The sequence below is a fragment of the Bactrocera oleae genome, chromosome 6 (assembly GCF_042242935.1).
Source record: "Bactrocera oleae isolate idBacOlea1 chromosome 6, idBacOlea1, whole genome shotgun sequence".
Classification (NCBI taxonomy): domain Eukaryota; kingdom Metazoa; phylum Arthropoda; class Insecta; order Diptera; family Tephritidae; genus Bactrocera; species Bactrocera oleae.
Genome location: NC_091540.1, coordinates 12670001 through 12694137, shown reverse-complemented (window position 1 = coordinate 12694137; position 24137 = coordinate 12670001). Strand labels below are relative to the sequence as shown.

Here is a 24137-nt window from a genome sequence, read left to right as displayed (position 1 = left end):
CGCTTTGACGCAGGTATGCACATGCGAAATAATAAACATACGACAGTAATTCACGCCCACGCAGCCGCTGGTCTGCATATCTCACAAACAACGCGTTTATCTCCTTGCGGTTTGAGGCCAAACAACGTTTTGGCAGCGGAGCATGCGTGACTGACACGATGAAAATGCGAAAAAACGCTTGCAAATTCGTAGATATTTCTAATGACTTTTTATGTTGGCTTTGTGTGTGGTGCAAAAGTAACTGCTACTAATTTGGAAGTTCGGTTATGTTCACGTTTTACCCTCAAATAAAATAGTAAAATTTATGCGGTCGATAACTCATTTAAATGTTTCCTGCAACCGAATTTAACACTTACATAGTATGTTTATTGGAAATATGCTGCTGAATGTAAGCATAAATTCCCACGCAACTATTTGTATACAATTAACCTTAATACACACAAAAAGGCGAAGTATTGCACGTACCCACTTACCCAGAGGTCTCATCAGTTTTTTTCAGTAGAGCCATTTCTTCGATATTCTATATAACTGGTCCGTAAGATGGATTTGTTGTACGTTAGATCTAACTATTAAATCAAACCTTACTTTTTTGTTGTAATTTTATGAAAATTAAAATTTTTTGCATACAATAATAGAAAACACAGGCGAACGCTGCTTCTGCACCTATGACTTTCCATCATTCTACGTATTTTGCGTAAAAACAAATTCTCAGCACATTTTTTGATATACTCCCTAAATTAACTTTAAAATCTACACATTAACCTTAAAATAATAAAAAATTAAATTGTAAATTCACTAAATTTTTTTAGAAACAAAACTTCGCGTAAATTATAGGCTTTCCGGCGGAAAAATTAATGACAGCCTCTACACATTAGCTGGCAACGCGGGTCACATTAACCGTAGATACAGAGAACGTATAATTGCACAAGCGTTGGCAACACAAGAACAGCTGTTTTCTGTTTTGTAGCAGAGAACGTATATTACTCTGTTTATAGCCTATTTGTTGTCAAAAATCTTTTAGCACCGCCAAAAGCAATTTCTGCCTAAATATTTTGCAAAAATGGTGAGTTTTTTTCTACAGTATTAAATAAATAACACACGTATTACTTTTTGTACTTTAATGTAGTTGCAGACAGCATAGAATAGTTGTAAAATTATATGGTTTTTTGTTTGTGTTAAAACATTTGATAGTTATATACAATAAACGAAAGTATCCAGCCCGTGAAGAATAGTGAAGATTTTATAGACAGTTAACCAGCTCATAGCACTTACAACATGTCCATGCTTCTTTCGTCAGCCGATAGTTGTGCACGTTTACCACCCCACGAATGGAATCTCTCAATTTAATTACATTGACATCTGCTTCCGTTCAGATAGAGAGTACGAGGAAAAAACCCAAAATAGCAAACACTCAGAATCAGCTGATGAAAGCGTCAGAAATACATTTTACAGATTTCCATCAACGAGATCATAAATAATGAATTTATTTTTTAATACGCAAATTTTCTAAGGCATCTCATTCAATTAATTTTGATTTCATTCACAGCATTGTGAAATAGATAAGAATAATATCTTTTTTTCTATATATAATATAATAAATTTTTTTTCTAAAAAGCAGTGTCTAAGGCCAGCCAGTGTCAATGCTCTGGTCAGTAAAGCAGCAAAAAATTGTATTCTTGGTCGCACCTTGCATTAAAAATTATTTGTATTCTTAAAATTTTGCATCCCAGTACCCTCCAGCTTACCAGCATTGCATTCGCAGTGTTTTGGGCCCATTGATTGAGATACCGTAAAAGTATACACGGCAGCAACAATAATGAAGCAAAAATACCCATCAATCATGAAACAAACAAAAAAATAAATAAATTTAAACAACAGCGCAAAAATAATAAAAGTCAAGTAGCAATAATAATGAAATAAATTGGCGATTTTTCATATGATCTCTGACCCAGCAGCGCGGCAGCAAAACCCAGCGCTCTACATTTATAGCACTCGAGTATTTTTATTTCACGACACAGAGATTAGTAAAGTAGGGCGTGCGTACATAAACTCTAGGCGAAAGTTCCCAAATATTATTATATGTACAAATGTTTTTTATAAATTTATACTTACTATCAAACAATAGAATTTGTAAACATAATATAAATAGTCCTTAAGTAATCTTTTAATTGCCAACGAGCGTTGCCACTTGCAAAAGAAAATGTTTACTGACGGAAATAAGATAGTGTAAAATATTAATAACAAACAATGAAAAATCCATGCATAAAAATATCTTTTCTTTAGTGTAAATACACAAGCGTATCTCGGCGACCACACAGCCAGCGACTTGAAATTCCATTGTGAAAACCTTATCAAGACCGAAGAGTGCAGAAAAAACGTTGAACCGAGTTGCACACAAATGAATTGTAATCGATTGGTAAACGCCAATCCGACGACGTCTACAGACAAAGCTAAGTAAACTCTGCAAAAATAATAAATAAACCGGACTGGGCACGCGCGTATGTACGAGTATGTTGGAAGAAATTCCTATAAACAGAGACACCCACAACTAAGGCACATTACGCGCGTACACAGTTCCAATTACTGCTGCTCTGCAAGAATTCGTGGGTTCCAGCTACGCTTATGAAAAATATGCAAACATTTCCTTCAATTTTTATGCGTGGTCGTGTACGGCGACCCAAATGTTGCCGGCTCAGCGGCTGTTGTTGTTAGTGGGAAATGGCAATAAATCAGCCAAGGGAGCGAAACTACGGCAGTCAACTAGTCAACCGCAAGCAACAGTAACAGTTGTTAAGCATGCGACGACGATGTATTTTATTAAGGCACTTTTAGCCTAAAAAGAGCATAAGCTGGAAAAATTGCAACGCTTTGACGCAGGTATGCACATGCGAAATAATAAACATACGACAGTAATTCACGCCCACGCAGCCGCTGGTCTGCATATCTCACAAACAACGCGTTTATCTCCTTGCGGTTTGAGGCCAAACAACGTTTTGGCAGCGGAGCATGCGTGACTGACACGATGAAAATGCGAAAAAACGCTTGCAAATTCGTAGATATTTCTAATGACTTTTTATGTTGGCTTTGTGTGTGGTGCAAAAGTAACTGCTACTAATTTGGAAGTTCGGTTATGTTCACGTTTTACCCTCAAATAAAATAGTAAAATTTATGCGGTCGATAACTCATTTAAATGTTTCCTGCAACCGAATTTAACACTTACATAGTATGTTTATTGGAAATATGCTGCTGAATGTAAGCATAAATTCCCACGCAACTATTTGTATACAATTAACCTTAATACACACAAAAAGGCGAAGTATTGCACGTACCCACTTACCCAGAGGTCTCATCAGTTTTTTTCAGTAGAGCCATTTCTTCGATATTCTATATAACTGGTCCGTAAGATGGATTTGTTGTACGTTAGATCTAACTATTAAATCAAACCTTACTTTTTTGTTGTAATTTTATGAAAATTAAAATTTTTTGCATACAATAATAGAAAACACAGGCGAACGCTGCTTCTGCACCTATGACTTTCCATCATTCTACGTATTTTGCGTAAAAACAAATTCTCAGCACATTTTTTGATATACTCCCTAAATTAACTTTAAAATCTACACATTAACCTTAAAATAATAAAAAATTAAATTGTAAATTCACTAAATTTTTTTAGAAACAAAACTTCGCGTAAATTATAGGCTTTCCGGCGGAAAAATTAATGACAGCCTCTACACATTAGCTGGCAACGCGGGTCACATTAACCGTAGATACAGAGAACGTATAATTGCACAAGCGTTGGCAACACAAGAACAGCTGTTTTCTGTTTTGTAGCAGAGAACGTATATTACTCTGTTTATAGCCTATTTGTTGTCAAAAATCTTTTAGCACCGCCAAAAGCAATTTCTGCCTAAATATTTTGCAAAAATGGTGAGTTTTTTTCTACAGTATTAAATAAATAACACACGTATTACTTTTTGTACTTTAATGTAGTTGCAGACAGCATAGAATAGTTGTAAAATTATATGGTTTTTTGTTTGTGTTAAAACATTTGATAGTTATATACAATAAACGAAAGTATCCAGCCCGTGAAGAATAGTGAAGATTTTATAGACAGTTAACCAGCTCATAGCACTTACAACATGTCCATGCTTCTTTCGTCAGCCGATAGTTGTGCACGTTTACCACCCCACGAATGGAATCTCTGCTTTTTACCCAATACGACGGAGTTGCGTTTTTCATCATGCTGCTGCTGGGATTTCATACGGCAACGATCAATAACAGCTTCCTTAATGATGTTGACAAAATCCATGTCGTTAAATTGTGCCATCAATAGTTTGAAAAAAGCCCAAATCTCACTACGTTGTTGGCTGGCTGTGCTACCCGTTTGTAGTGTTCGGAAAAGTGGCGCACTAACGGTGTCTTGTTCCTGTCTATATAAAGCTTCAAGCGGGTTAAGTGGATGTGAGTCGTAAGCGTCACAGACATCTTCAAAGCTTAAAATGGCTTGTAGTAAAAAGCGACGATATTTTGTAAGCTGATCTTCACATGTACTAAGCTCATCACCGACCGGCTGTGCCAATACATATACATTTTGGCAAAAGAAAATCAGCAAAGTAATAGAAAATATTGTATGGATGATGTACATGTTGAAGGAAGTAGTTGACAAAAAAGCCTGCAACAAAAATTATTTTGAAAATCACTAATGGCAGGCGTGCGATGTGCAATCACACTGTTATAATCACACATTTTCAAAGCATGTTTGCATTTCAGCGTTAACATTCAGTAAAACATTGAACTTTCAAATATTTAAGTTACCTTTAACGCTATTAATTGAGTATCAAAAGATTTGTTGCAACTTCCGTACACAATAAGAGGCCTATCAACCAATTAGGCTATCGGTAGGGCAAGTGCCGTATTATTTCCACTGGTATATAATTTTAAATGAAGTTATTCCGCGTTTTACCGAGCACAAACTGTGAAGAATTGAAAACCTACACGCATATTTATAGCAAAAATTATGAACGGGATCTAAGAATACAACCAACTCGCAGGCATACTGGAGGCAAATATTTATGTATTTATGTGTATGTGTTATTTGCATTTAAACACATATTTACGTTAACAAGAAAGGCATACAGTTAAATAATTACAGCTAACAAAACGGTAAATGCCAACGATTAGCACATTATAAAGAAGTGGAGTGAGGGCGTGTTTTTTCTAAACCGTTACACTTTATGCATTTCAAAATGATATACAAATAATTGTAGTGTGCTTTTTGGCGTTAACGCATGCTCCAGTGAGTGTTTGAGTGAAAGGGGTGTCGACAACAAACATGTATAATAAGCTATCCGCTGCAGAGACAGTTTGTACTTCGGGTGGGTGTTAGGCGTTTGTCTGATGTCTATGCACTTTTCTCCGACAAATTATCGCAAGCAACAAGTGTCATAAATTCTACGTTTATGCTGACAGTCAAGTATAGGGAAATTTTATTAATTGCTTCTCTACGAGTTAGCTAACAAACAACACTTGCACTGTGAAGATGAAAACTCAAATAAACATGCGCATATATATATATATACAAATATATACAAATATATTTACTTGCCTTTGGGACGCATATAAAGAGTGCTTAGAATATATATTTAATTAGCGCACTTCTTGGGAAGGAGGCAGGCTTGAAGTCAAATGGGGACCCATTGAAATAGCACATTTTGTACAGAAGTTCTTAGTGTGAGTTTACAAGAAAATATTGTTGAAAATGGTGCGTAAACCAATTTTCGCCATGCAGTTTAATGCCGTCTCTTCGTGTTAATTCTTTCAACTCATTGACTTGCTTTGTCGTTATTTAATTGCGCCGAATGTAATCAAAGTTAACTCATTTAATCACTTTCAATTGCTATTGCAGAAATTCCGCTTCTGTGGTGATGGCGACTGTCCCGACTGGGTGTTGGCGGAGATTATATCCACACTATCCATGCTGAACGCTAAGAATTTAGAGACTTTAGCTAGTTTGGTGGCCAAGAGAATTGTCGGCGAACAGTTCGAGGTAGGTTTAAACATTTCTACTCTATACATAAACCATACTACTCATATTCTATTTCTCTCATATTCTGCATACCCAGGAGAATGCTATTAAAGCCATAACAGCTGATTTGGCGAACGATGGCAAATCTGCTGTTGCTTGCATACATTACTTGCTCATCAATGCTTCCCGTCATGCTGTTAGTGAGGCGGTATTCAGCGAAGAGATTCAACAATTGGGTTTACCTAAGGAGCATGCTGCATCAATGTGTCGCGTCTTGGCGGCCAATGTGACGCAAATACGTCAACGCTTGCAGGACAAAGCATTTAGAAGTGAGTACTTTACTCTTATTAAGAATTTATATATTATTGCATTTCATACGCTTACGTTCTCGCTATTTTGTCTACTATAATAAACAGTTAATGAGCTCTCGTCAGTGCGTTATATTCCACCTACGCCAGAAAAGCCCGATAACACGGTTGGTTGCGTCAAATTCGAATTAAAAATCGCACAGGAGCTAATTGATGGGCTGCCAGAGGACACCACACATGTGCTAAACATTGAGCGGGCGAATGTTGCGGCCTTACTTGATGAGCTGAAGGAGGTGCGCTCTATGTTGCAGCAATATAGTTGGCGGCAAAAGGACAAAACGGATGTATAAAAGTGAAACTAATTTATTGTGGACATTTATTTACACGGTATTGAATTAAAAATGCATTTTGTAGTAGTAAAGTACTTAGACGTACTAGTAATTCTTCAGGGCATAAGTTAATAATTATTAGTTAGTATGAAAACAATTTATATCATGAAAGCATGATAAGTATTTATACTCATAAGTCTCGTTTACAATTAGAATAAATGCTTTTGACAGAAATTCCTGTTGGGAAAACTAATATTTCGCCATAATCGTAATATCGTAACTATTATTGTATACATCTTTGAAAGATAAATGGCAAGTACACAAAAATACATATACATATAGATTGCATTTGCATTTAATATAAAAAAACGTTATATCGTAGACACGAAAATGCTATAAAGAAGTCTTATGACAACACCAATATTGAGTCTGTTTTTTTGTGCTTGCATATATTGTTGAAGTATAATCACATTTTATTAACATTTTTATTATCGAATCGCTATATACATATATACACCATTTACATATAAATTTTTATAATTGTGTAGTAATCGATAAATTTTCTGCGGAAACGTGTTAAGCGACATCTAGTGGTCATAATCATAAACCTGGTGGCACTTGTGCTGCTCAATACGACAGGCCTAGCTTAGTGCAGCTATTCGCCGATAGGTGGTGTTAATATGAATTTTGGTTTAGTGGACACTTCTTTTGAAAGTTGTAGCAGAGTACTTGTTCTCTATGTAGGTATGTATGTATGTTCTCTGGTTGTATTAGAGAACTTGTAACAATTGTTGTATGTTCCTTTTGTTGTTGCTAGTTCCATTTGAGGAGTGCTGCTGAGGTGAGCGTTCCTTCCTTTATACAGATGCGATTGAGTGAACAGTTAGTTGAATTTTCTAGACTGGGTTACTGACGAACTAACCAATAAATTATCTATTGATGAATGACCCAATATCTGTTACCAGTCCCTGAAATTATTTAATATGGCAGTTACAAGCTGGTGGCAGGTCAAAAAGAGTGTGACAACATTTTAGAATTAGAGCGAAATCTCCGAATAAAGCATTTCGAGAATAACGTATTTAACAAAATTTAATTTGTTATAAAAAATTGCATATTTTAAAAAATTTTCAAAATGCACAAATTGGCTTCGGAGAAACAGAGCTTAGTTAAAAATGATCACGAAAAAATATCGCATTTTTGATTACAGCCAATGCTAATGGCCGCAGTGTGACAACAATAGGACCCATGTTTTTTTGGAGATGACAAAGTCAAAGACCTTCTACGGGCACGAGACTAAATTTTTTTTATGTCCAATAATATTTTCTGAAAGTGGAATAATATGTCAATTAAATAAAAAAATGTATCCAAATATGTTTTATATGTTAGATCCTCTGGAATCATTTCTCCTAAATATGCTCCGATTTGAGGTGCAACCCCTTAAGGGGTTGAATCCACTTGCAATACTGAAAAAATACGTATTTTGTTTGAAACGGCATTTTACGACTTTAAAAACAAAATGAATATAGAGAGAATTTAATGTACTTTTAGAATCAACGATTAATTTATAAAAATATTGTATCCGCTTGTTCTTATAGCCGATTTCCAGAAGGACCTCCGGAAAAAGGTGTCTGGCGGTGAGGAAGTTATTTCGGCGTCCAATTATGTGAAACCAAAAACCAATCGAATTTAGTATTATGATAGATGAATACAGGTAGGTATCGAAGGCATTATAAAAATTTTGATTTTTGAGCAAATGGCGGCTTTCCAAGCAAAAAAATTAATTTTTTGTGAAAAAATTTACATTTCAAAGTGGCTTAAAAAATCGAAATTATTGTCAAGAATCTTATAACTTCGATCATTATCTAAAAATTATATATAAAAATGTGGTGTGAAAATTTCAAGCCGGTTCAGCTATTTCCGAGAAATTTTTCTCACCGACTCTGAAAACAGCGTTTCGAGAAAAACGCTTTTAAAGTTTTGGGAGTCCATTACACTGAGTTATTTTATAAATTGTATTTATTATATGTAAAATAATAATACAAGTATTATTATACTAGGTAAGGAACACTAGCTTCAGAGGCTTTAAGCTCGTCTGAGTTAAAAAACTCTTACAACTACGGTCATATCTCCAGAAATATTTGTCGGATCAAGTTGAAATTTTCGGAGAATATTCTCAAATATATGTACATTCGAAAAATTGCAAACAAAAACAAAAAACAATTAATAATAATTATAATAATTAAAATTACAAGTGTATATAACCGCTTAAGGGGGTCAGCCTATGTGGCGGCCTGTTTTTGAGGATTTTTTTCTACGAGCAGTTAATAGATAGAGAAAATGGGCTCGCACTTCTGCCACGATGCCGGCTGATTGTCTTATCTGAATAGTTCATTCCATGCACTTACATGTGCTGAGTGTACCTTACAAATTTCAAGGAATTCGATTAAGCCGTTTTTGAGATACGTTGGAGGAAAGTTTGAAAAACACAGCTTTGATAAAAAGGAGAGTTAGCAACTCAGCGCTCCGAACAGCTTCTTCTTCTAACTGCTGTCTCTTTCAAACGACTTAGAATTTTTAAACATCATTTTATTGCCGATTCTTGACATGTTAAGAAAGCAACTCATAAAAAAAAAATCGATTTTTTGATTTGAGCCCATCACAAGGTGACCCCATTAATCCACCGGCAGCGCTGAAATCAACCAACCGTAGAGTTTTTGTTGTAAATTATTGATACTTGCGTAAATGAGAGTAAATTTTAGCGACAACGTTGTTCTACCAAAGTTTCTGTTTCGGTGGGTTGAAAGGGCGAATTAATGTCTAAGGCCCATTGTGTTGCAAAACAGAAACTGTCAGAGATAGTCTTCATCATTATAAAGTTTATTTGAATATGACTTATATATCTATGCCAATATTGTCTGTTCCCTTATGCAGCTGAATTTTTAATTTGGGGTTATGTTTTCTCTGCCTCCTTCCTACTTAACATTAATATAATAGATGAGTTAAAATTAGCCGTGCAATAAATGTTATTTTAGCGGTGCTTAAATTTATTAATTAAAAAATCTGCATTCTAACTCCCTTAACTCCATTCCCTCACCGAAACGGTAGTACCTTAGTTTTATAACGGAAAAGTCTTTTATCGCGATTTTATGGTTGAGCACACAAACACACACACAATTTTAGTGTGGCTAATAAAAGCGGCATAATTTTAACCCTTTTTTAAGCCCAAACCACGTGATGACACAAAGCAAAGCAAAAAATGCTCCGAAAAGGATAACAAAATTTAAGTGATAAACCAGCAATTTCAAGCTAAAATTATGCGTGAAATAACTGTGGGTGGCACACGCGCGCCGATGGAAACGAGAACAAATTAAACGTCGAATGTGACAAAAGTTATGCGACAGTTTGGGGTTAAAAAAGATAAAATCGCTATACGCTGGGCGCGGAAGTGGTAAATTAAGTGCCAGCGCAGGCGGCAGTGCAAATGAAGCGAGATTCGATAGTAAAAATGTAAAAATCGTGTACGCAAGTAGCGCATATTCCACAGCCCACTCAAATTACAAACGTAACACACACACACATACACACACACACACACACACGGCTATTAAATAAAATTCGCTTCCCTCACGGATGAGTAATTAAAAATTTTCTAGCTCACCAAATTGTGTTTTATTAAAAATGGAACACATTGCAGCGCTACACATACACACGCGCCTGCTTAGCTGAGTAAACAATAGCGCTGCGGGGTAGGTAACGCTTGAAATTGCCGCATTGGCAATTTTTTCAATTAAACATTTCACCGTTTGTCGCCGCTAATTTTCTGCAGTCGCAAGCGCTCGTTTTCCCCAAGATTTTGCTGCTGCTGTTACAAGCATTGCACTGCCCACGGGGCGTATACGCATTCACCTTGGCCGCTGGTCTGCAGTTGGCCGCAGCTGCTGTTGTCGCTGTCGCGAAAATGTCACCTCAATTAAATTTTTTCCGCACAACAAATTTCCATCGTTTTGTTTTTGTTTTAGTTTGTTTTTTTTTGTCCTTTTACATTTTGAGCGCTTAAATTCTGCACAGCGCCACTGGCCGCTGTCAAGGCGCGCAGCAGCAGCAGTCAAGTTCAGATGGCAACTTTCTTGTGATGTTTTTGGCGCAGCAAGTTTTAGCATTTTAGTACCCTTCAGCGCCCGCTCATACTCACTTGCTTTGTTTTTGTTTTTGTTTTTTCAAGTGTTTCAAGCATTTTTTTTTCTGCCTTGACGCATTTACTTGAAAATTACTCAACGTTGCGGCCACATGTTGCTGACATTTGACGCGTTGTTTCATTTGCGATTTCGCCTTAGTTTCGCGTCGCTTCGTTCGATGTTGAAAATTATTTTCTTAACGGATTTTTTCTCGCTCATTTACTTAGTTTTTATTGTCGCTTGATTTATGACTGAGAATTGCTTCGAAATTTACGAGTTCTTTCAATTGGTTTCACTTTATTTTGCTTAGCTTTATTTGTTCGCTTTCTTTAATTTACACGCGTTTGGTGCTGGTGTAGCGCCAGAATGACATCGACGTGTTACAGGTGTTGTTTCAGCACTGTACCTTAAAGCTGGCAATTTGTAATTTTTGTAAATGTTAGAGAAACCAATTGAGTAAGAAGAAAAATTAAGCGAATTTTTGTTTCAATCGCGTCGAAAGCTGGATTCGATTTTCTCAATATACACTTTTTAACATAAAGTTTCTATAACCTTAACTAGTTTCAGGTCAATAAGGCTCCTCCGATTGGCAAAGCTCGTTAATTGAAGCAAGATATTCTTCCTCTCTCTGTCGCTGGTTCGAAATATTATATATGTACCGAGAACCTTCAACACGGATCCGAAGTAGCTCATTAGACAATGTAGCCTTCTCCTAGTTGTGCTCATCGTTTAAGTTGTTTCAAATTGCTACTGTTCCGTCGAAAATATCTTTTTTACGATTGTTGATTTTAAGAGACGACAGTCTAAATAAATAAACTGGATAAACGCTGATTGCTAGAAGATCAAAAAGTACCACTACTGTGAAAAAACATACTTAAATAAAATAATAATGAGGAAATCATAAAATAGGCTTGCACCATCCGGACATTCTTTAAGGAGTTACATGAGTTTGGTCGAGCAAAATACGCATTATTTTCAATAATTTTTTTTCATATAAAAAACGAAATAGTTTATTCAAACTTTTTATTATTCCGAAGATACATATAGTATTTGATAAAGATTTTGTGAAATTTTCAGAGGAAAACTTTTGAAGGTTGTATCTCCAAACTATTACTGGGATCAACTTGAGAATTTAGCACAATATTCTAGAGATGTTATAAAATTAAATAAAACAATAACATTTTTTTTTTTATATTTTGAAGCCGTGAAATTCATGTAGCCCTTTAGGAAAAATTCTTTTAAAACTATTGTATCTGAGCTAATAATATTTACCACGAATTATTTTAAGCACATTTTTTTTAACGCATACATTACTTGATTATATTTACAACAAAAACAGCAATAAATATTGTATAAACTCCGCAGCGATTTAAAGTGTCAAAAATGTTATTCAAAATAATAACTTTCCACCCGCAAAAGCAAAAGCAATGATAATAAGTGCAGATAAAGTCAAATCTAACCGCCCTTCAGAGAGAGACATGATTAAGTTAAACCAATAATCATAGAAACCGCGAAAGCAGCTACGAGTGGCGAATGCTCGTGCATTAAGGTGAGACAATTCTACAACAAACTTAGTGACATATTTAAAACAAATGATGTCTAAAACAATTTTATATCGTCAACTGTACTTGTATGTATGTAATTTGCTTTTTCGCCACAATATGCGATAATACGAAATTCGTATGACCTTTTAGAACCTAGCAAAAATATTATTTAAAAAAAAACTTACAATCACCCTAATGCTGCTTCTTGCGACCAAAGTGCATCAAACTAATTGAATATCATGCAACATGATGAGATAAGCCCAAACTGCCAACAAAGCGGATATACTTGCAACAGCGTCAGCAGTCAAAATATACAACAAAACAAAGGGCAACACGCACACAATAAAAATACGACGAAAAAGGGCGGAAAATGTAAAATACGAAATCATTTAGCAAAGCATTTATTTCATTATTACCCTTGAAGCTAAATTGTGTTGCGTCGGCAGTCCACACTTACAGACGCACGACGCCTCGTAGGCAAGCGCTTGATGCTTGGCAAATAGTTACAAACCTGCAGTTGAGGTTTCCACCGCAAAAGCGCTGCTTAACAAAGGCAAAAGATTGTTAAAAGTCACAAAGCAACACCCCACACATGCAAAAGCATAACAACAACACGCACGCACATCCCACCACACATTCAATGTCGCGTTTAAAGACCGTAACACATACAAGTACACAAACCGCCCGAGCAACAAAAAAAAAAAATAAGCAGAACGCGCTTTGCTAAACCGATACGCCGTATACAGCCACTTGTTCGCTGCTTCCACCCTGCCATTTACTTAGCACGCAAAGGTTTGGTGGAAAGAGCGTGTTCGGTCGCCTTGTTTGACAACAATTGTGACAACACTGCGGTGTCTACAACGGCAAATATGCACGAGCACAACGCTATGCTTCGGCAAGTAATGTTTGGCATATGTAATCGCAACATAAAAACGCTACAACAATAACAGCAATATTGTTTTCATTGCGTAACGTAACGTCATATATGTACAATGTACGAGTCACAAAGCCACCCGTATTGCCAGAACACTCAGAAGCTTCTTGTAAGTTACAGCACTATTCAGCATTTAGCAACAGAATTGCATTGCTTTGGATTCCGCATACGACACTTTGGCTAACAGAAATTCCTCCTGCTCCATGATCCAAACAGTAAATAACGGTGAAAGTACTATTTCAAACCATTAAAACTAACTTCGTCTTGCGTAACAATACGCTGCCTGGTTTTGCTAAGTGTTGCATGTAGAAAGCATAAGATAGAACGATGTGGCTGCGAAAAAGGTTTCTTGCTTATGACTTATAATCATATTTGCTGCAAGGGTGGATATCGTTAACATTCGTTAATTAAAGTATTGCTTACTTTTTTTGTTCGGCAGTCCGGTAAGGGCTTTGCTGCAACATCTCAAGCCGGTTTTATTTACATAATGTTTATCAAATTACTATTGGACAAGAAACTATTATGGTTTAAAGTTTTTTTTTCGAATATGATAACGATGCAGTCCTTGAGAGTCTCTACTTACAAAACTATTGTAATATCTATTCTAACATTAAGTTATAAGCGAGTACGTAGGTTGTCTTTTATATTTCGTGATTTGACAAAACTATTGTTGCAAACTGGCAACACACAACTTTATCGTAAACTGTGATATTTTTGATGTTATGCATACTCAGAACGTTTTGACATACGAGCGCTATTATGTATTGTTTACAGTAACTTAAAATGTTCATCTCGACCAAATGTGGAAAAAATGGAGTTAAATCGCGAACATTTTCGCGCGATTATTTTTTTTACGACTTTCGTCGTGAATTAAAACAGCAACAGTGCAACGATAAACGTCATTAAATTTTTGGCGTTGAAGCATCAACAAGCACTAGTGTTTATCGATATTCTGGTGAATTCAATTGAGGTCGTAGATTACTCCAAAACGAATTTCATGAAGGTCGTTCAAAATCAGTTGTTTTTGCAGAAACGAATGATACTGTGCACAAACGGATATTGGAAAATCGGCATGTGATCTATCGTTAGATTAAGACAACTATAGGCATTAGTTGGACCAGCAAATATTCAATATGGCATAAACATTTGATGTTAAAAAAAATTTTCAAGTTGGATCTCACATAATTTTTCAATCGCTCAAAAAAAGGTTCGTGTAAGAAATGTTAAAAAATTTCGATAGCGGAGCTTCAAAACACGTCTATTACAACGTGAGAGGCGATGAATCGTAAATTTATGCGTATGACCCTGAAAGTAAGCAGCAGTCAATTGTATGGGTGTCTCCAGTTGAGCCGAATCCAACAAAAGTTGTACGCGCACGAAGTACTTCCAAGCAAATGATAGTCTGTTTTTTTTGGAAAAACAGAACATGTCGCAACCAAACCACTAGAACAACGCAGAATAGTAAATTCTACAGTACCCAACCATTTGTTTGCAAGTTGTCTTTCAAAAAATCAGGAAAGCCAACCGCCGAAGACGAATCACTTTCTCAAAACATCGATTTGATGAGTCATCCAGCATGTAGTCCTGACTTGTCACGGAATGACTGCTTTTATGCCCATATGTAAAAAAGAGATCAACGTTTTTCGACAACTGAATAGGTGGTTGTTGCGTTCAGAACGCTTGATTTGGTGATATCTCAATCAGAGTGGCAAAAGTGCTTTGACAATTGGTTCAAAAGTGTGTAGATCTTGTAATGGAGAATATTTTGAAATACAATAAAGCGATATTAAATGATTAATTTTTATTTTTGTTCTCTAATACCGAAATATAAAAGGCAAACCTTGTATACACAAAAGTTTTGTGTAAGATATACATGAAACACCATTAAAGAGTAGGGTGTAGCGAAAAAAAAATTTATTTTTTGCTTAGCCTGAGGGTAAAATCTATAGATTATAAAAAAAGAACATTTTTGGGCAAAAAACAAATTTTTTTAATTCTAGAGGCTCACTTTTAAAGTTAATTTCTAGATAAATTTTTTTTGAACAAATAAAAATTTTTTTTTGGTTTAAATTTTTCTTATGCATATAAAAATTACGGAATGTGACGGTTTTTGACTCAAAATTTATTTTAACGCTTAGGGAAAGCATGTTGTCGTTTAAGACTTTTTTTTAAAACTCCAATAATGACCACAAACAATTTTTCTAAGTTGATAACTTCTAATTGGTCAGCAAGAGGACTCTCCACAGCTACTAGAACACTTATCAAAATTTTTTTACGAAATAAAAATCTTAACTCGAAAATTTACTTTAAAACTGAGCCTCTAAATGTTAAAATTTTTTTTATTGTCCAAAAATTTTCTTTTTTTATAATCTACAAATTTTACTCTCAGGCTAAGCCAAAAAAAAAAATTTTTTTTTCTCGCTCCACCCTATTAAAGAGTTTTATGTTTAATAGTATGTGATTACTTGCTCTGAGAAATAACCGTCTTGAAATGAAATGTAATGAAAAACCGAAGCTCGCAGAAGCTTTTAAGCTTCTCTTCCCGGCTGTAACTTTTTAAGAGCTTTCTTCTGTCACAAATTGCTAGAGACAATTTTGTAACGAAAAAGTTATTTTTTGGTTGTAACTTCTTTTACCATGAAACTATTCAATTGCTTTTTGAAATTACCTTTAATTATTAATCCAATCCAATGAATAATCCGCAATTTAGTAATATTTCAATGGGCTTGTAAACTAGATATATATTACTCAATAAACCCTTTTGAGAGATTTTTCGCGTGACTAATCAGTTGTTTTTTTTTCAACCTTGTTAACCCTTTTCACGCTCTCCGTATAACGCTGAGCAACATTTAGCACATTAGACACACTAATTCGCTTAATGGCAAATAAATAAAATAAATGCAGCAAACACGGCGGACGGCGCTGGCAATTGAGTAAATATTGGCGAAGAGGTGGCGAGGGTGAGCAAAGAGTTATGGTGCTTCATTACAAATGATAAACAGCGAAGAGGCAGTGCACTGATTCAACACACTCACGCACAAACTGATGCAGTCACCAGCCCCCGCAGCAGCGTCGATGGAGTGATGACACCAGCGCACCATACATTAAATAAATAGAATTGCAACAACAAAAGCAATAAACAACAGCATTCACTAAATTAAAGTGGAAAGTGAATCGAGTTAGCACAACAACGACAATAACAACAAACGCCACAAAAAGGGATACCCGCTGAGTATTTGACTCTAAATTAATACAATTGATACTTGAGTGCGCTCACTTAGGCGTGCAACCAAGCGTAACAGCGCCGCAGGATAATAACATTAATGGCGCAGGGCACGACGAGCGTAGCGCTGCGCGTTGGTATGTGGGGTGTGGCGTAGAAAAAGTTAGCGACGAGTAAATACAAATAATGAAATATAGACATTAGTGGAAGTGAGGAGGTAAATTGACACAAGAACAGCTTGAGGGGAGGGGGCTAGTTGGTTGTGGGGGGATAACAGAAAAGCAAGCGTATGTGAGTATTTGCGCATTTCGCTGCTCGGCACTTGTATTGCGTATTTAGATAACGCGCTAGGTAAATGCGTGTGTGCGTGTGTAAAGAAGTGCCTGCTTGCGGGGGAAATGAGAAATGATATCTATTAAATGAAAAAGGATGAGTTGGTTGGACAATCAAGCAGAAATAAATTCAAATGGAATCACAGATTATTCATTATAGCAAAGAGGGAAGTGGAAATGAAATGAAATTATTTCCTTGTTGCTTGGTTTAAGCACAAATATTAGCTTAGCTGAGGTATTTAGACACTTGTATAAATGTACAAATGTTTGTAAACATTTTAATTAAAAAGCAGAGAGCACAATTTTCTTTTTCATTATTTACCAAACGCAACTCAATTAATGAGTCAATGTTGTAGATACGAGTTTAGTATGTACACGAAAATCTTAGGTTTTAAGGCGCGGTGAAACTGCGGTTTGTTCATATTTTTGTCTACACACATGCAATTGTTGCGAGGCATACGTTTGGAAATATTTTGCTAGAAACAATCTCAAATCAATAGATGAGTTTTCTATCTTTTAAAACGACGAGCAAGCAGCTTCTGGCGACCGTCGAGCTAATCTTCGCAGAAATTATTTCCAATTTGTAACTGTTAGGACCGGCGCTGTTTCGACTTGACAACGTTTTTCACCAGCACTTTTCATCGCTTTTTGAATATTTCTCTTTCTTCATGGGCGCTACACTTTCCTAAGTGATTCTGATTGTATCTGCGTCTTTAAAAAGTAGAAGAGACCTACTCACACGACAGCACGTTTCAGAATCAGCAAAGATTTATTTATATGCATGTGTGCATAACTCCTGGATTGGTGGTAGAGGGTGATTGGTTGAGTTGGTAAATTATGAATATTATATTAAAAAGATATCGCGACAGTCCGCTTAAAACATGTGTGCCTACGTACATACATACGCATTTATTTCCACTTCACATTCGCTACAAATCAGCGCTAATTTATGTATATTGCACCTCCTCGCCAAAATGAAACGCTAAGCTTCCATTCTACTTAAGTTTTTCTTTACTTCCCCTTTCCCCCAACAGCCTTAGGTGCCTGCGTCAAATAATTTCGCACTTCAATTTAATTTGCGCGTGTGCGTAAGTGTGGCGCCTCCAGCACTTTCGGTATTAACGCTTGGCAAATAAAAATAAAATAAAATTAAAATCACATCGCACATTGTAAAGTGGCCAATTAAATTGTTATTACGCGGCGCCCGAAATGCGCTTAATGCTCAGCGCCAAGCGTCGCGCTGCACACACACCGCTTTGCAGCTGAACTTAGTGGCGCATAGTGGTGGTTGTGTGGGGAGCTCAGCTGGCGGTGCGCGTCACTTTAACGTCGATAATAAATGCTCCCAGCCAACACAAGCAATCAGCGCAGCAAAGAGTATCATGTTAAACGCTGTGTTGAACGTTGGTGAGTAGCGGTGTGTGCATGCGTCTCGGTAATCATTTTACGAATTTGTAACATGCGTAAATTTTCGCAATTCCCATCGCAACTGTCGCGCAACTCATTCCAACACATCATTACTTTCTTGCGACGCATGAATTGCTTACTAGGCTCTTGGCGCCCAGCTACTCATCAAGGCGCGCTCATTTACGCAGTCATCAGCACTGTGTACACCTGTCTGGAAAGCATATTTTTAGGCGCACTGCCGTAGCAGCTGTCTGCAGTTGCACAGTCATTGCCGCCACACACCGCCATTGGCGCGCACACACTCGTCATCATCAACGTTGGCGACGCGTTGCTTTGCTTTTGTTGTCACACACTGCGGAACGCCAGCCAGCCTTCACAGGGCGAGTGTGGCAGCTTATTGGAGTGCGGCGCGTATGCCCACCTGATGCGTAATTGAATCATTTAAGCGCAATTTGTTTGCGACTTCTCTTACCGTGCGCACGCACACATGCAGTTGTTGCCGCTCGATGAGAGATGTGTCTACTGCCATATTTTTGCCTTCACATTGATGCTATTGTTTGCAGGCATTCCAATTTTCAAATATCCTTGGGCGCTTGTGCGTGTTGTTGCGCTTGACACGATTGCCGGCGTCGCGCGTTCCCGCTACTATAACAGCCTGGCACAGTGTCGCGCTGACATTTGTAATTCAATTACTTTTTTGCGTGTTGTCGCTTCTGCTAAAACGTTGCTCAGAATCCGAAAGGAGCGCGCTAAAAGCGATTGTGTGGGAGCGCGGGAGATTTTCGGTTGAAATTCCGCGAATTTACACAATGACAAATTGATGCAGTCAATCTTGGGCTATGACGAACGTGAAATCGTTATTAGAGCTTGTTTATAGCTTGCATTTATAGTTCGATTGATATGTGTGAAAACTTTATTGAAGAAATGGTTTGAATATAACACATGAAACGATAGCTTTTTATTAAGTATGTGTAAATATGTATATAAATGCATTGGAGAAAGTTATGTTTGTAGCATTAATAAAATAAAATTTGGTGTTGGCAACTCTTAACCAACGGCATCGGCGAAGTATGCGCTTTGTGGCATCTACGCTCAACTTGAATCATATATCGTTCAAATTATTGCAGAGAAAGTCGCTTATCATCGTGCATCAGTATTGGTGCCGCTTTCTCAAAAGTCCAAACACATTTGCCATTGATTCTAAATATACATCAGAATGTTACTTTCTGTGTATGCATCGAGTTTTGCGAGTCCTTCGCCGCAGTTACCATCCAACCTTTTTATACCCTGAACAGTGTATATTAACTTTGCCAGAATATATTTGCCTTTGTATATTAACACCCAGAAGAAAACGTCGTAGGCCCTATAAAATATATACAATTAAACTCGGTTAAGAGAGTTTTCAAGGAACCATGATTTTTTTTCTCTCTTATAGTGGTTTCTCACTAATGCTCTAGATCACTAATTCTCGGCGCACTGGAACTTTATGGAGTCTTTAATATTTATAATTTTATAATAGGTGGATTCGTGTAATCCAAATTCACTACGTATTTCGTACCCTGATTTTCCCGACAAATGCATTTATAATTTTCAGTTTATCACTTAACGATAACACGTTGATTTTTCGTTTAGACATTATAAGTTGTTGTAAGAGCTGTATTGTTCGTTGCAAATGCTATTTATGAACTGCAGTGAGCATGACAAATAAGTTAATACAGTTAAATATTATTTCTTTGAATTACAAGCAAATAACATAGTTCCTGATTCCTGCAAAATAAGAATGAGTCATACATAGGAAAATTTTCGTTTGTAGAGTTAATACAAAAGAGGCTCAGTTATAAAGGTCAGAGCGGGAACAGCGACTGTCACTTATGGAAGTTTTTATTTCTCACTCATAGAGGTGTTTGAGCGGTCAAAGTTCGGGGCCTGAGAGTCCATCACAACACTGCTAATGTGTTTGGTTGCACTACCAGCGGATACACTTGGATGACGACAGGTATGATATTCAAGTTGCTTTAGCCTTAGTCCTGTATAATCGAGACAATCAATGAGGAAGTGATGATAAGAATACTAAGGCTTCTTCAAAAGAACTGCAAGTATAGGCAACTGGAAAATTTTTGACGCACTTCACATTAAATTTTACTGAAGGCATAGCGCCGTGAGTAACACATTCTTCTCCCAGTTGCGACATATATGCAAGTGAAAATGGGTTTCCGCGCGGCATACTGAAATCAGTACAGCTGGAGTAGTTAAAGTTTGCATATCTTTATTTATTTAAAATTCCATCTCCACGGCAAACTTTAGGCTTTATTTACCAGCTTAAAAGAATATTGCAGAATTATATATGCCGCATATCAAGAACTTGTGGCAGCTTACCACTAACGTAGCTACTTGCTACCAAAACAATACTGTTTCACTATTATGCCACTTATATATCTTCCCTTTCCCATTTCCCCTTCATGTGTGTAAATAACTCAATTCCAAATCAAAGTTTAATAGGCCAAAACCCAAATCGGGCCAACATGTTGTAAAACTATAAAAGCTTTGGCATTTGTAATCATCGTTTATGTATGCGCGCACATAAAATCTAACACATACAAATTGTGTGTGTAGTGCTAGGTAAGCCTCGTCAAATTGCCACCAAATGTGTGTATTTAGAGCTAATAAGAATCGACAAACCGCTGCAGGCATCGTAAATAACTACACGCATGCAATGCTGCACCAATACCAATGCAGCTCGCAACAAACGCACCTAACAAGCCATAAAGCGAACGCGCGATCGTAAAATAAAATCGCAAGCGCACACACAAAATCGAAGGGAAATCTTTGAATATTTAAGTTTATTGATATCCGCCTCGAAGTGTGTTTAATATCCGTGCGGTTGGCTACCTAATGGCTTATAGAAACATGCCACACACGCGCTTGCAGCAGTCAGAAGTGAAGCGGCACAACCTGTTTGCCACATATAAAATCGCATAAAGGACACGAAATGTCATATTAGGCATAAAAATCAATTCTAAATATTGCGTCAATATTATTGACATTATTGGCAACACCGCTGTTGCTCACGCTGCGCTTGTTGTTGTTGTTGTCGTTGTGTGCGCACCACAAAATAGCAACAAAACAGCACGATACATGAACATTTCGCCATGGTAATGACCGTAGGTAAAGAAGGATGAGTGCAAAAGTCACACATGCACATACATGCATAACTTACCTATACATGCATATATGCGAGTGTGTGTTTCTGTGCGCATGCATGTGTGTATTTATGTTACTGAGCATTGAACCAGTTGTTCGGCCTATAAAATCGACGTAAGCGACCCTTTAGTATATTTTTAGAGCTTCCGTTATGTATGTTCGTGTGTTTATGCAGGTTTGGCAAACCGCTGCGCCCTCGTAAAGGTGTTTTTGCATAATCAACAATTTGTTTTTGTTTTTTTTTTCATATATTTTAAAATCTTATTTTGTTGCAGTTGAGTTATAAAAATTTATTATTATAATTCTTACATGTGTTGAATGCCTCAGAGGAAATACACATATCTGCATTATCTGTCTCTACACACACATAGGTATATACATACATACATGTGTACATAAAATGAAAGAAACTGGTTTATTGCTATATTTTTACGAGCGATTTAAACTTATTTCCGAAAGCAAGCCCAGATTATGTCATTAGAGCATACGTGATTTAATAAAATAAATAAATAAAAACAATACAAGACTTTAGTTAAAATACTGATTTGAATTTCTAGTTTCTATATTTTTAAATTCTGTACGAGGAAAATATAATTTAATATATGTGTATAAATAAAAATATAATTTTATATAAATATATATAAATATAAATATAATTTCATATAAATAATAACATAATTTTATATAAATATAAATATAATTTTATATAAATTAATTTGCCGTCCTAAAAACCAAAATATTTCTTCCTTGTTGACCTCAGTTGCAAAGTTCACACGTAACGTTCTCCATTTGGTTCAACTTCTCTTTCTCTTATGGATTTTTCATATGATATCCAGGATGATCCAGCCCGAATATCTGAAGAATCTCAAAATTTTCCCAGAACAAAAAAATTCCAAAAAAAAAAAATCAATAAAATGATAGTGAACTAGTTCTAACGACCAATATACATGTGTAGGTTAGGGTGGAGCGAAATTTTTTTTTTTTACTTAGCCTGAGTTTAAAATTTGTAGATTATAAAAAAGAAAATTTTTGGAAAAAAATTTTTTTTGATGATACAAATATTACACTCAGGCTATGCAAAAAAATTTTTTTCGCTCCACCTTAATATAGGTATACCGGTAATGAAAATGATGTACTAAATTTGAATAGGAAAGTAAAAAAAAAAGGACTCAAAGTTTTGATCAATGCTTTTTTTTATACATTTTGACCACCTTTCTGGCAATTTGTGTATACCAAACTAATAGAAATTTTCTTCTCTTGAAGCAAACCTATCTGACACCTAATTTTCGACTTCTGCGTAGCAATCGAAGTGCTGCTCAGCTAATGCGTGTTTTATCGATTAAAACAAATGGTAATCGGAAGTTGCCAAGTCTGGTGAATACGGCGGTTGGAGTAGTAGCTCTCATCCAAGTATCAAGTTGATTGTATCCTAAAGCGATTTTGCTTTGTGTGCAAGTACATTGTCGTGTAACAAAATTACTTTGCCGTGTCTTCTGACCCATTCTGGTCGTTATTCGATCAATGCATGGTTCAAATTTATGATTTGCTGTTTTTAGCAATTACAGAAAAAAAGTATGATGTTGTTTGTTCAATGACTGTAAGGTTATTGAATATGTTTGACAGATGTCATGCGAATCAAACAGTAGAAAAATTAAGGCACGTTCGCAACAATTGTTCCCTACCAACACATTTGTATCCCTGCGCTCTTTTCATACCGGTTGCACTGTAATAATAATATATAAACCTGTTATTCGAAAAAATGTGTCCAAAAAATCTGTTATGTTAGACTTGTGCAAATTCCAAAAACCATTGTCTTTAATATATTTGTTTAATGTGTACTTTCGGCATCGAAGTGTGGACATCGACTTCTTCAACTGCGCCTTGTCTTTTTGAATCAATACAAGACTAACCATAATAAATACAATATTTTCTTCAGAGAATTATCTCTTTATGACATCACTAGTCTTCAGGGCGAAAACTTGAATTTTTAGAAATGGCCTCCTGCTATGGCGATTACTTGCAAGCAATTTTTTTTTTTATATATTTCCGATGTTATTTCTTTGTCAAGAGAGAGGGATTGACGACTCGTATGAGACACGTTTTCCAGCAACGCTGAATACTCACTGAATGCTTTATGTCGTTCAAAAGTTGTGGACGCGCTTAAGTACATATCCCTAGAACAAAAATCGAACAACCGCACATTTCGGTTAGAATATGATTGTATGGTACATGGTAGTAAATGGGGTAACTGGCTCTGACATTCGACAAAAATTGAATGACCGATAAACATGAATTCTGTTCTGTTCCATCCTCTCGGCAATAATGTCGTAGTTGACATGGTAGCTCTAGTTGAATAAGAAAAAATTTTTTTTCTATAATTTTGTGAATGAATTTTCCAAAATAGAAACAATAACTGTGGTTATTAACCTTCCAAGCAATATTTCCATAAGCACACAAGGGACAACCTTCGCACAAAAGGAATTTAAAACAATTTTTTTTCATATTTTATATATTCATGCAATGCACTGACAGGCGATCTGCGTAATCCGTAAATTATCATAAACAAATTAAATAAGTTCGTGATGTGTCACATGCAATGTGAAAACAAAAACAAATCCATGAACCGACTATTATCCTCGAATTCAGAGGGTGAGCTTTA

General features: G+C 36.2%; 2 protein-coding genes across 2 annotated transcripts; one reads left to right on the top strand and one right to left on the bottom strand.

The window, feature by feature from the left end:
* Positions 1 to 3783: 3783 nt before the first annotated feature.
* Positions 3784 to 6915, top strand: LOC106620115 (COMM domain-containing protein 4). The gene is made up of 4 exons (XM_014238511.3): positions 3784 to 3927; positions 5906 to 6046; positions 6123 to 6354; positions 6442 to 6915. The coding sequence occupies exons 1-4, from the start codon at positions 3925 to 3927 to the stop codon at positions 6681 to 6683; spliced, it is 618 nt and encodes a 205-aa protein (XP_014093986.2). The 5' UTR covers positions 3784 to 3924; the 3' UTR covers positions 6684 to 6915.
* Positions 3968 to 4962, bottom strand: Lk (Leucokinin). Its single transcript, XM_014238513.3, has 2 exons — positions 4816 to 4962; positions 3968 to 4672 (listed from the first exon to the last, which is right to left on the bottom strand). Exon 2 carries the CDS (start codon positions 4643 to 4645, stop codon positions 4133 to 4135), a length of 513 nt encoding a protein of 170 aa, XP_014093988.1. The 5' UTR covers positions 4646 to 4672; positions 4816 to 4962; the 3' UTR covers positions 3968 to 4132.
* Positions 6916 to 24137: the final 17222 nt, after the last annotated feature.

Bases quoted from the DNA above. Each gene is read 5' to 3' on its own strand.
- Lk (XM_014238513.3), bottom strand. From the start codon at position 4,645: ATGTACATCATCCATACAATATTTTCTATTACTTTGCTGATTTTCTTT.
- LOC106620115 (XM_014238511.3), top strand. The intron at 6,047-6,122 runs GTAGGTTTAAAC...CTGCATACCCAG, and splicing joins TTGTCGGCGAACAGTTCGAG to GAGAATGCTATTAAAGCCAT. The intron at 6,355-6,441 runs GTGAGTACTTTA...TATAATAAACAG, and splicing joins GCAGGACAAAGCATTTAGAA to TTAATGAGCTCTCGTCAGTG.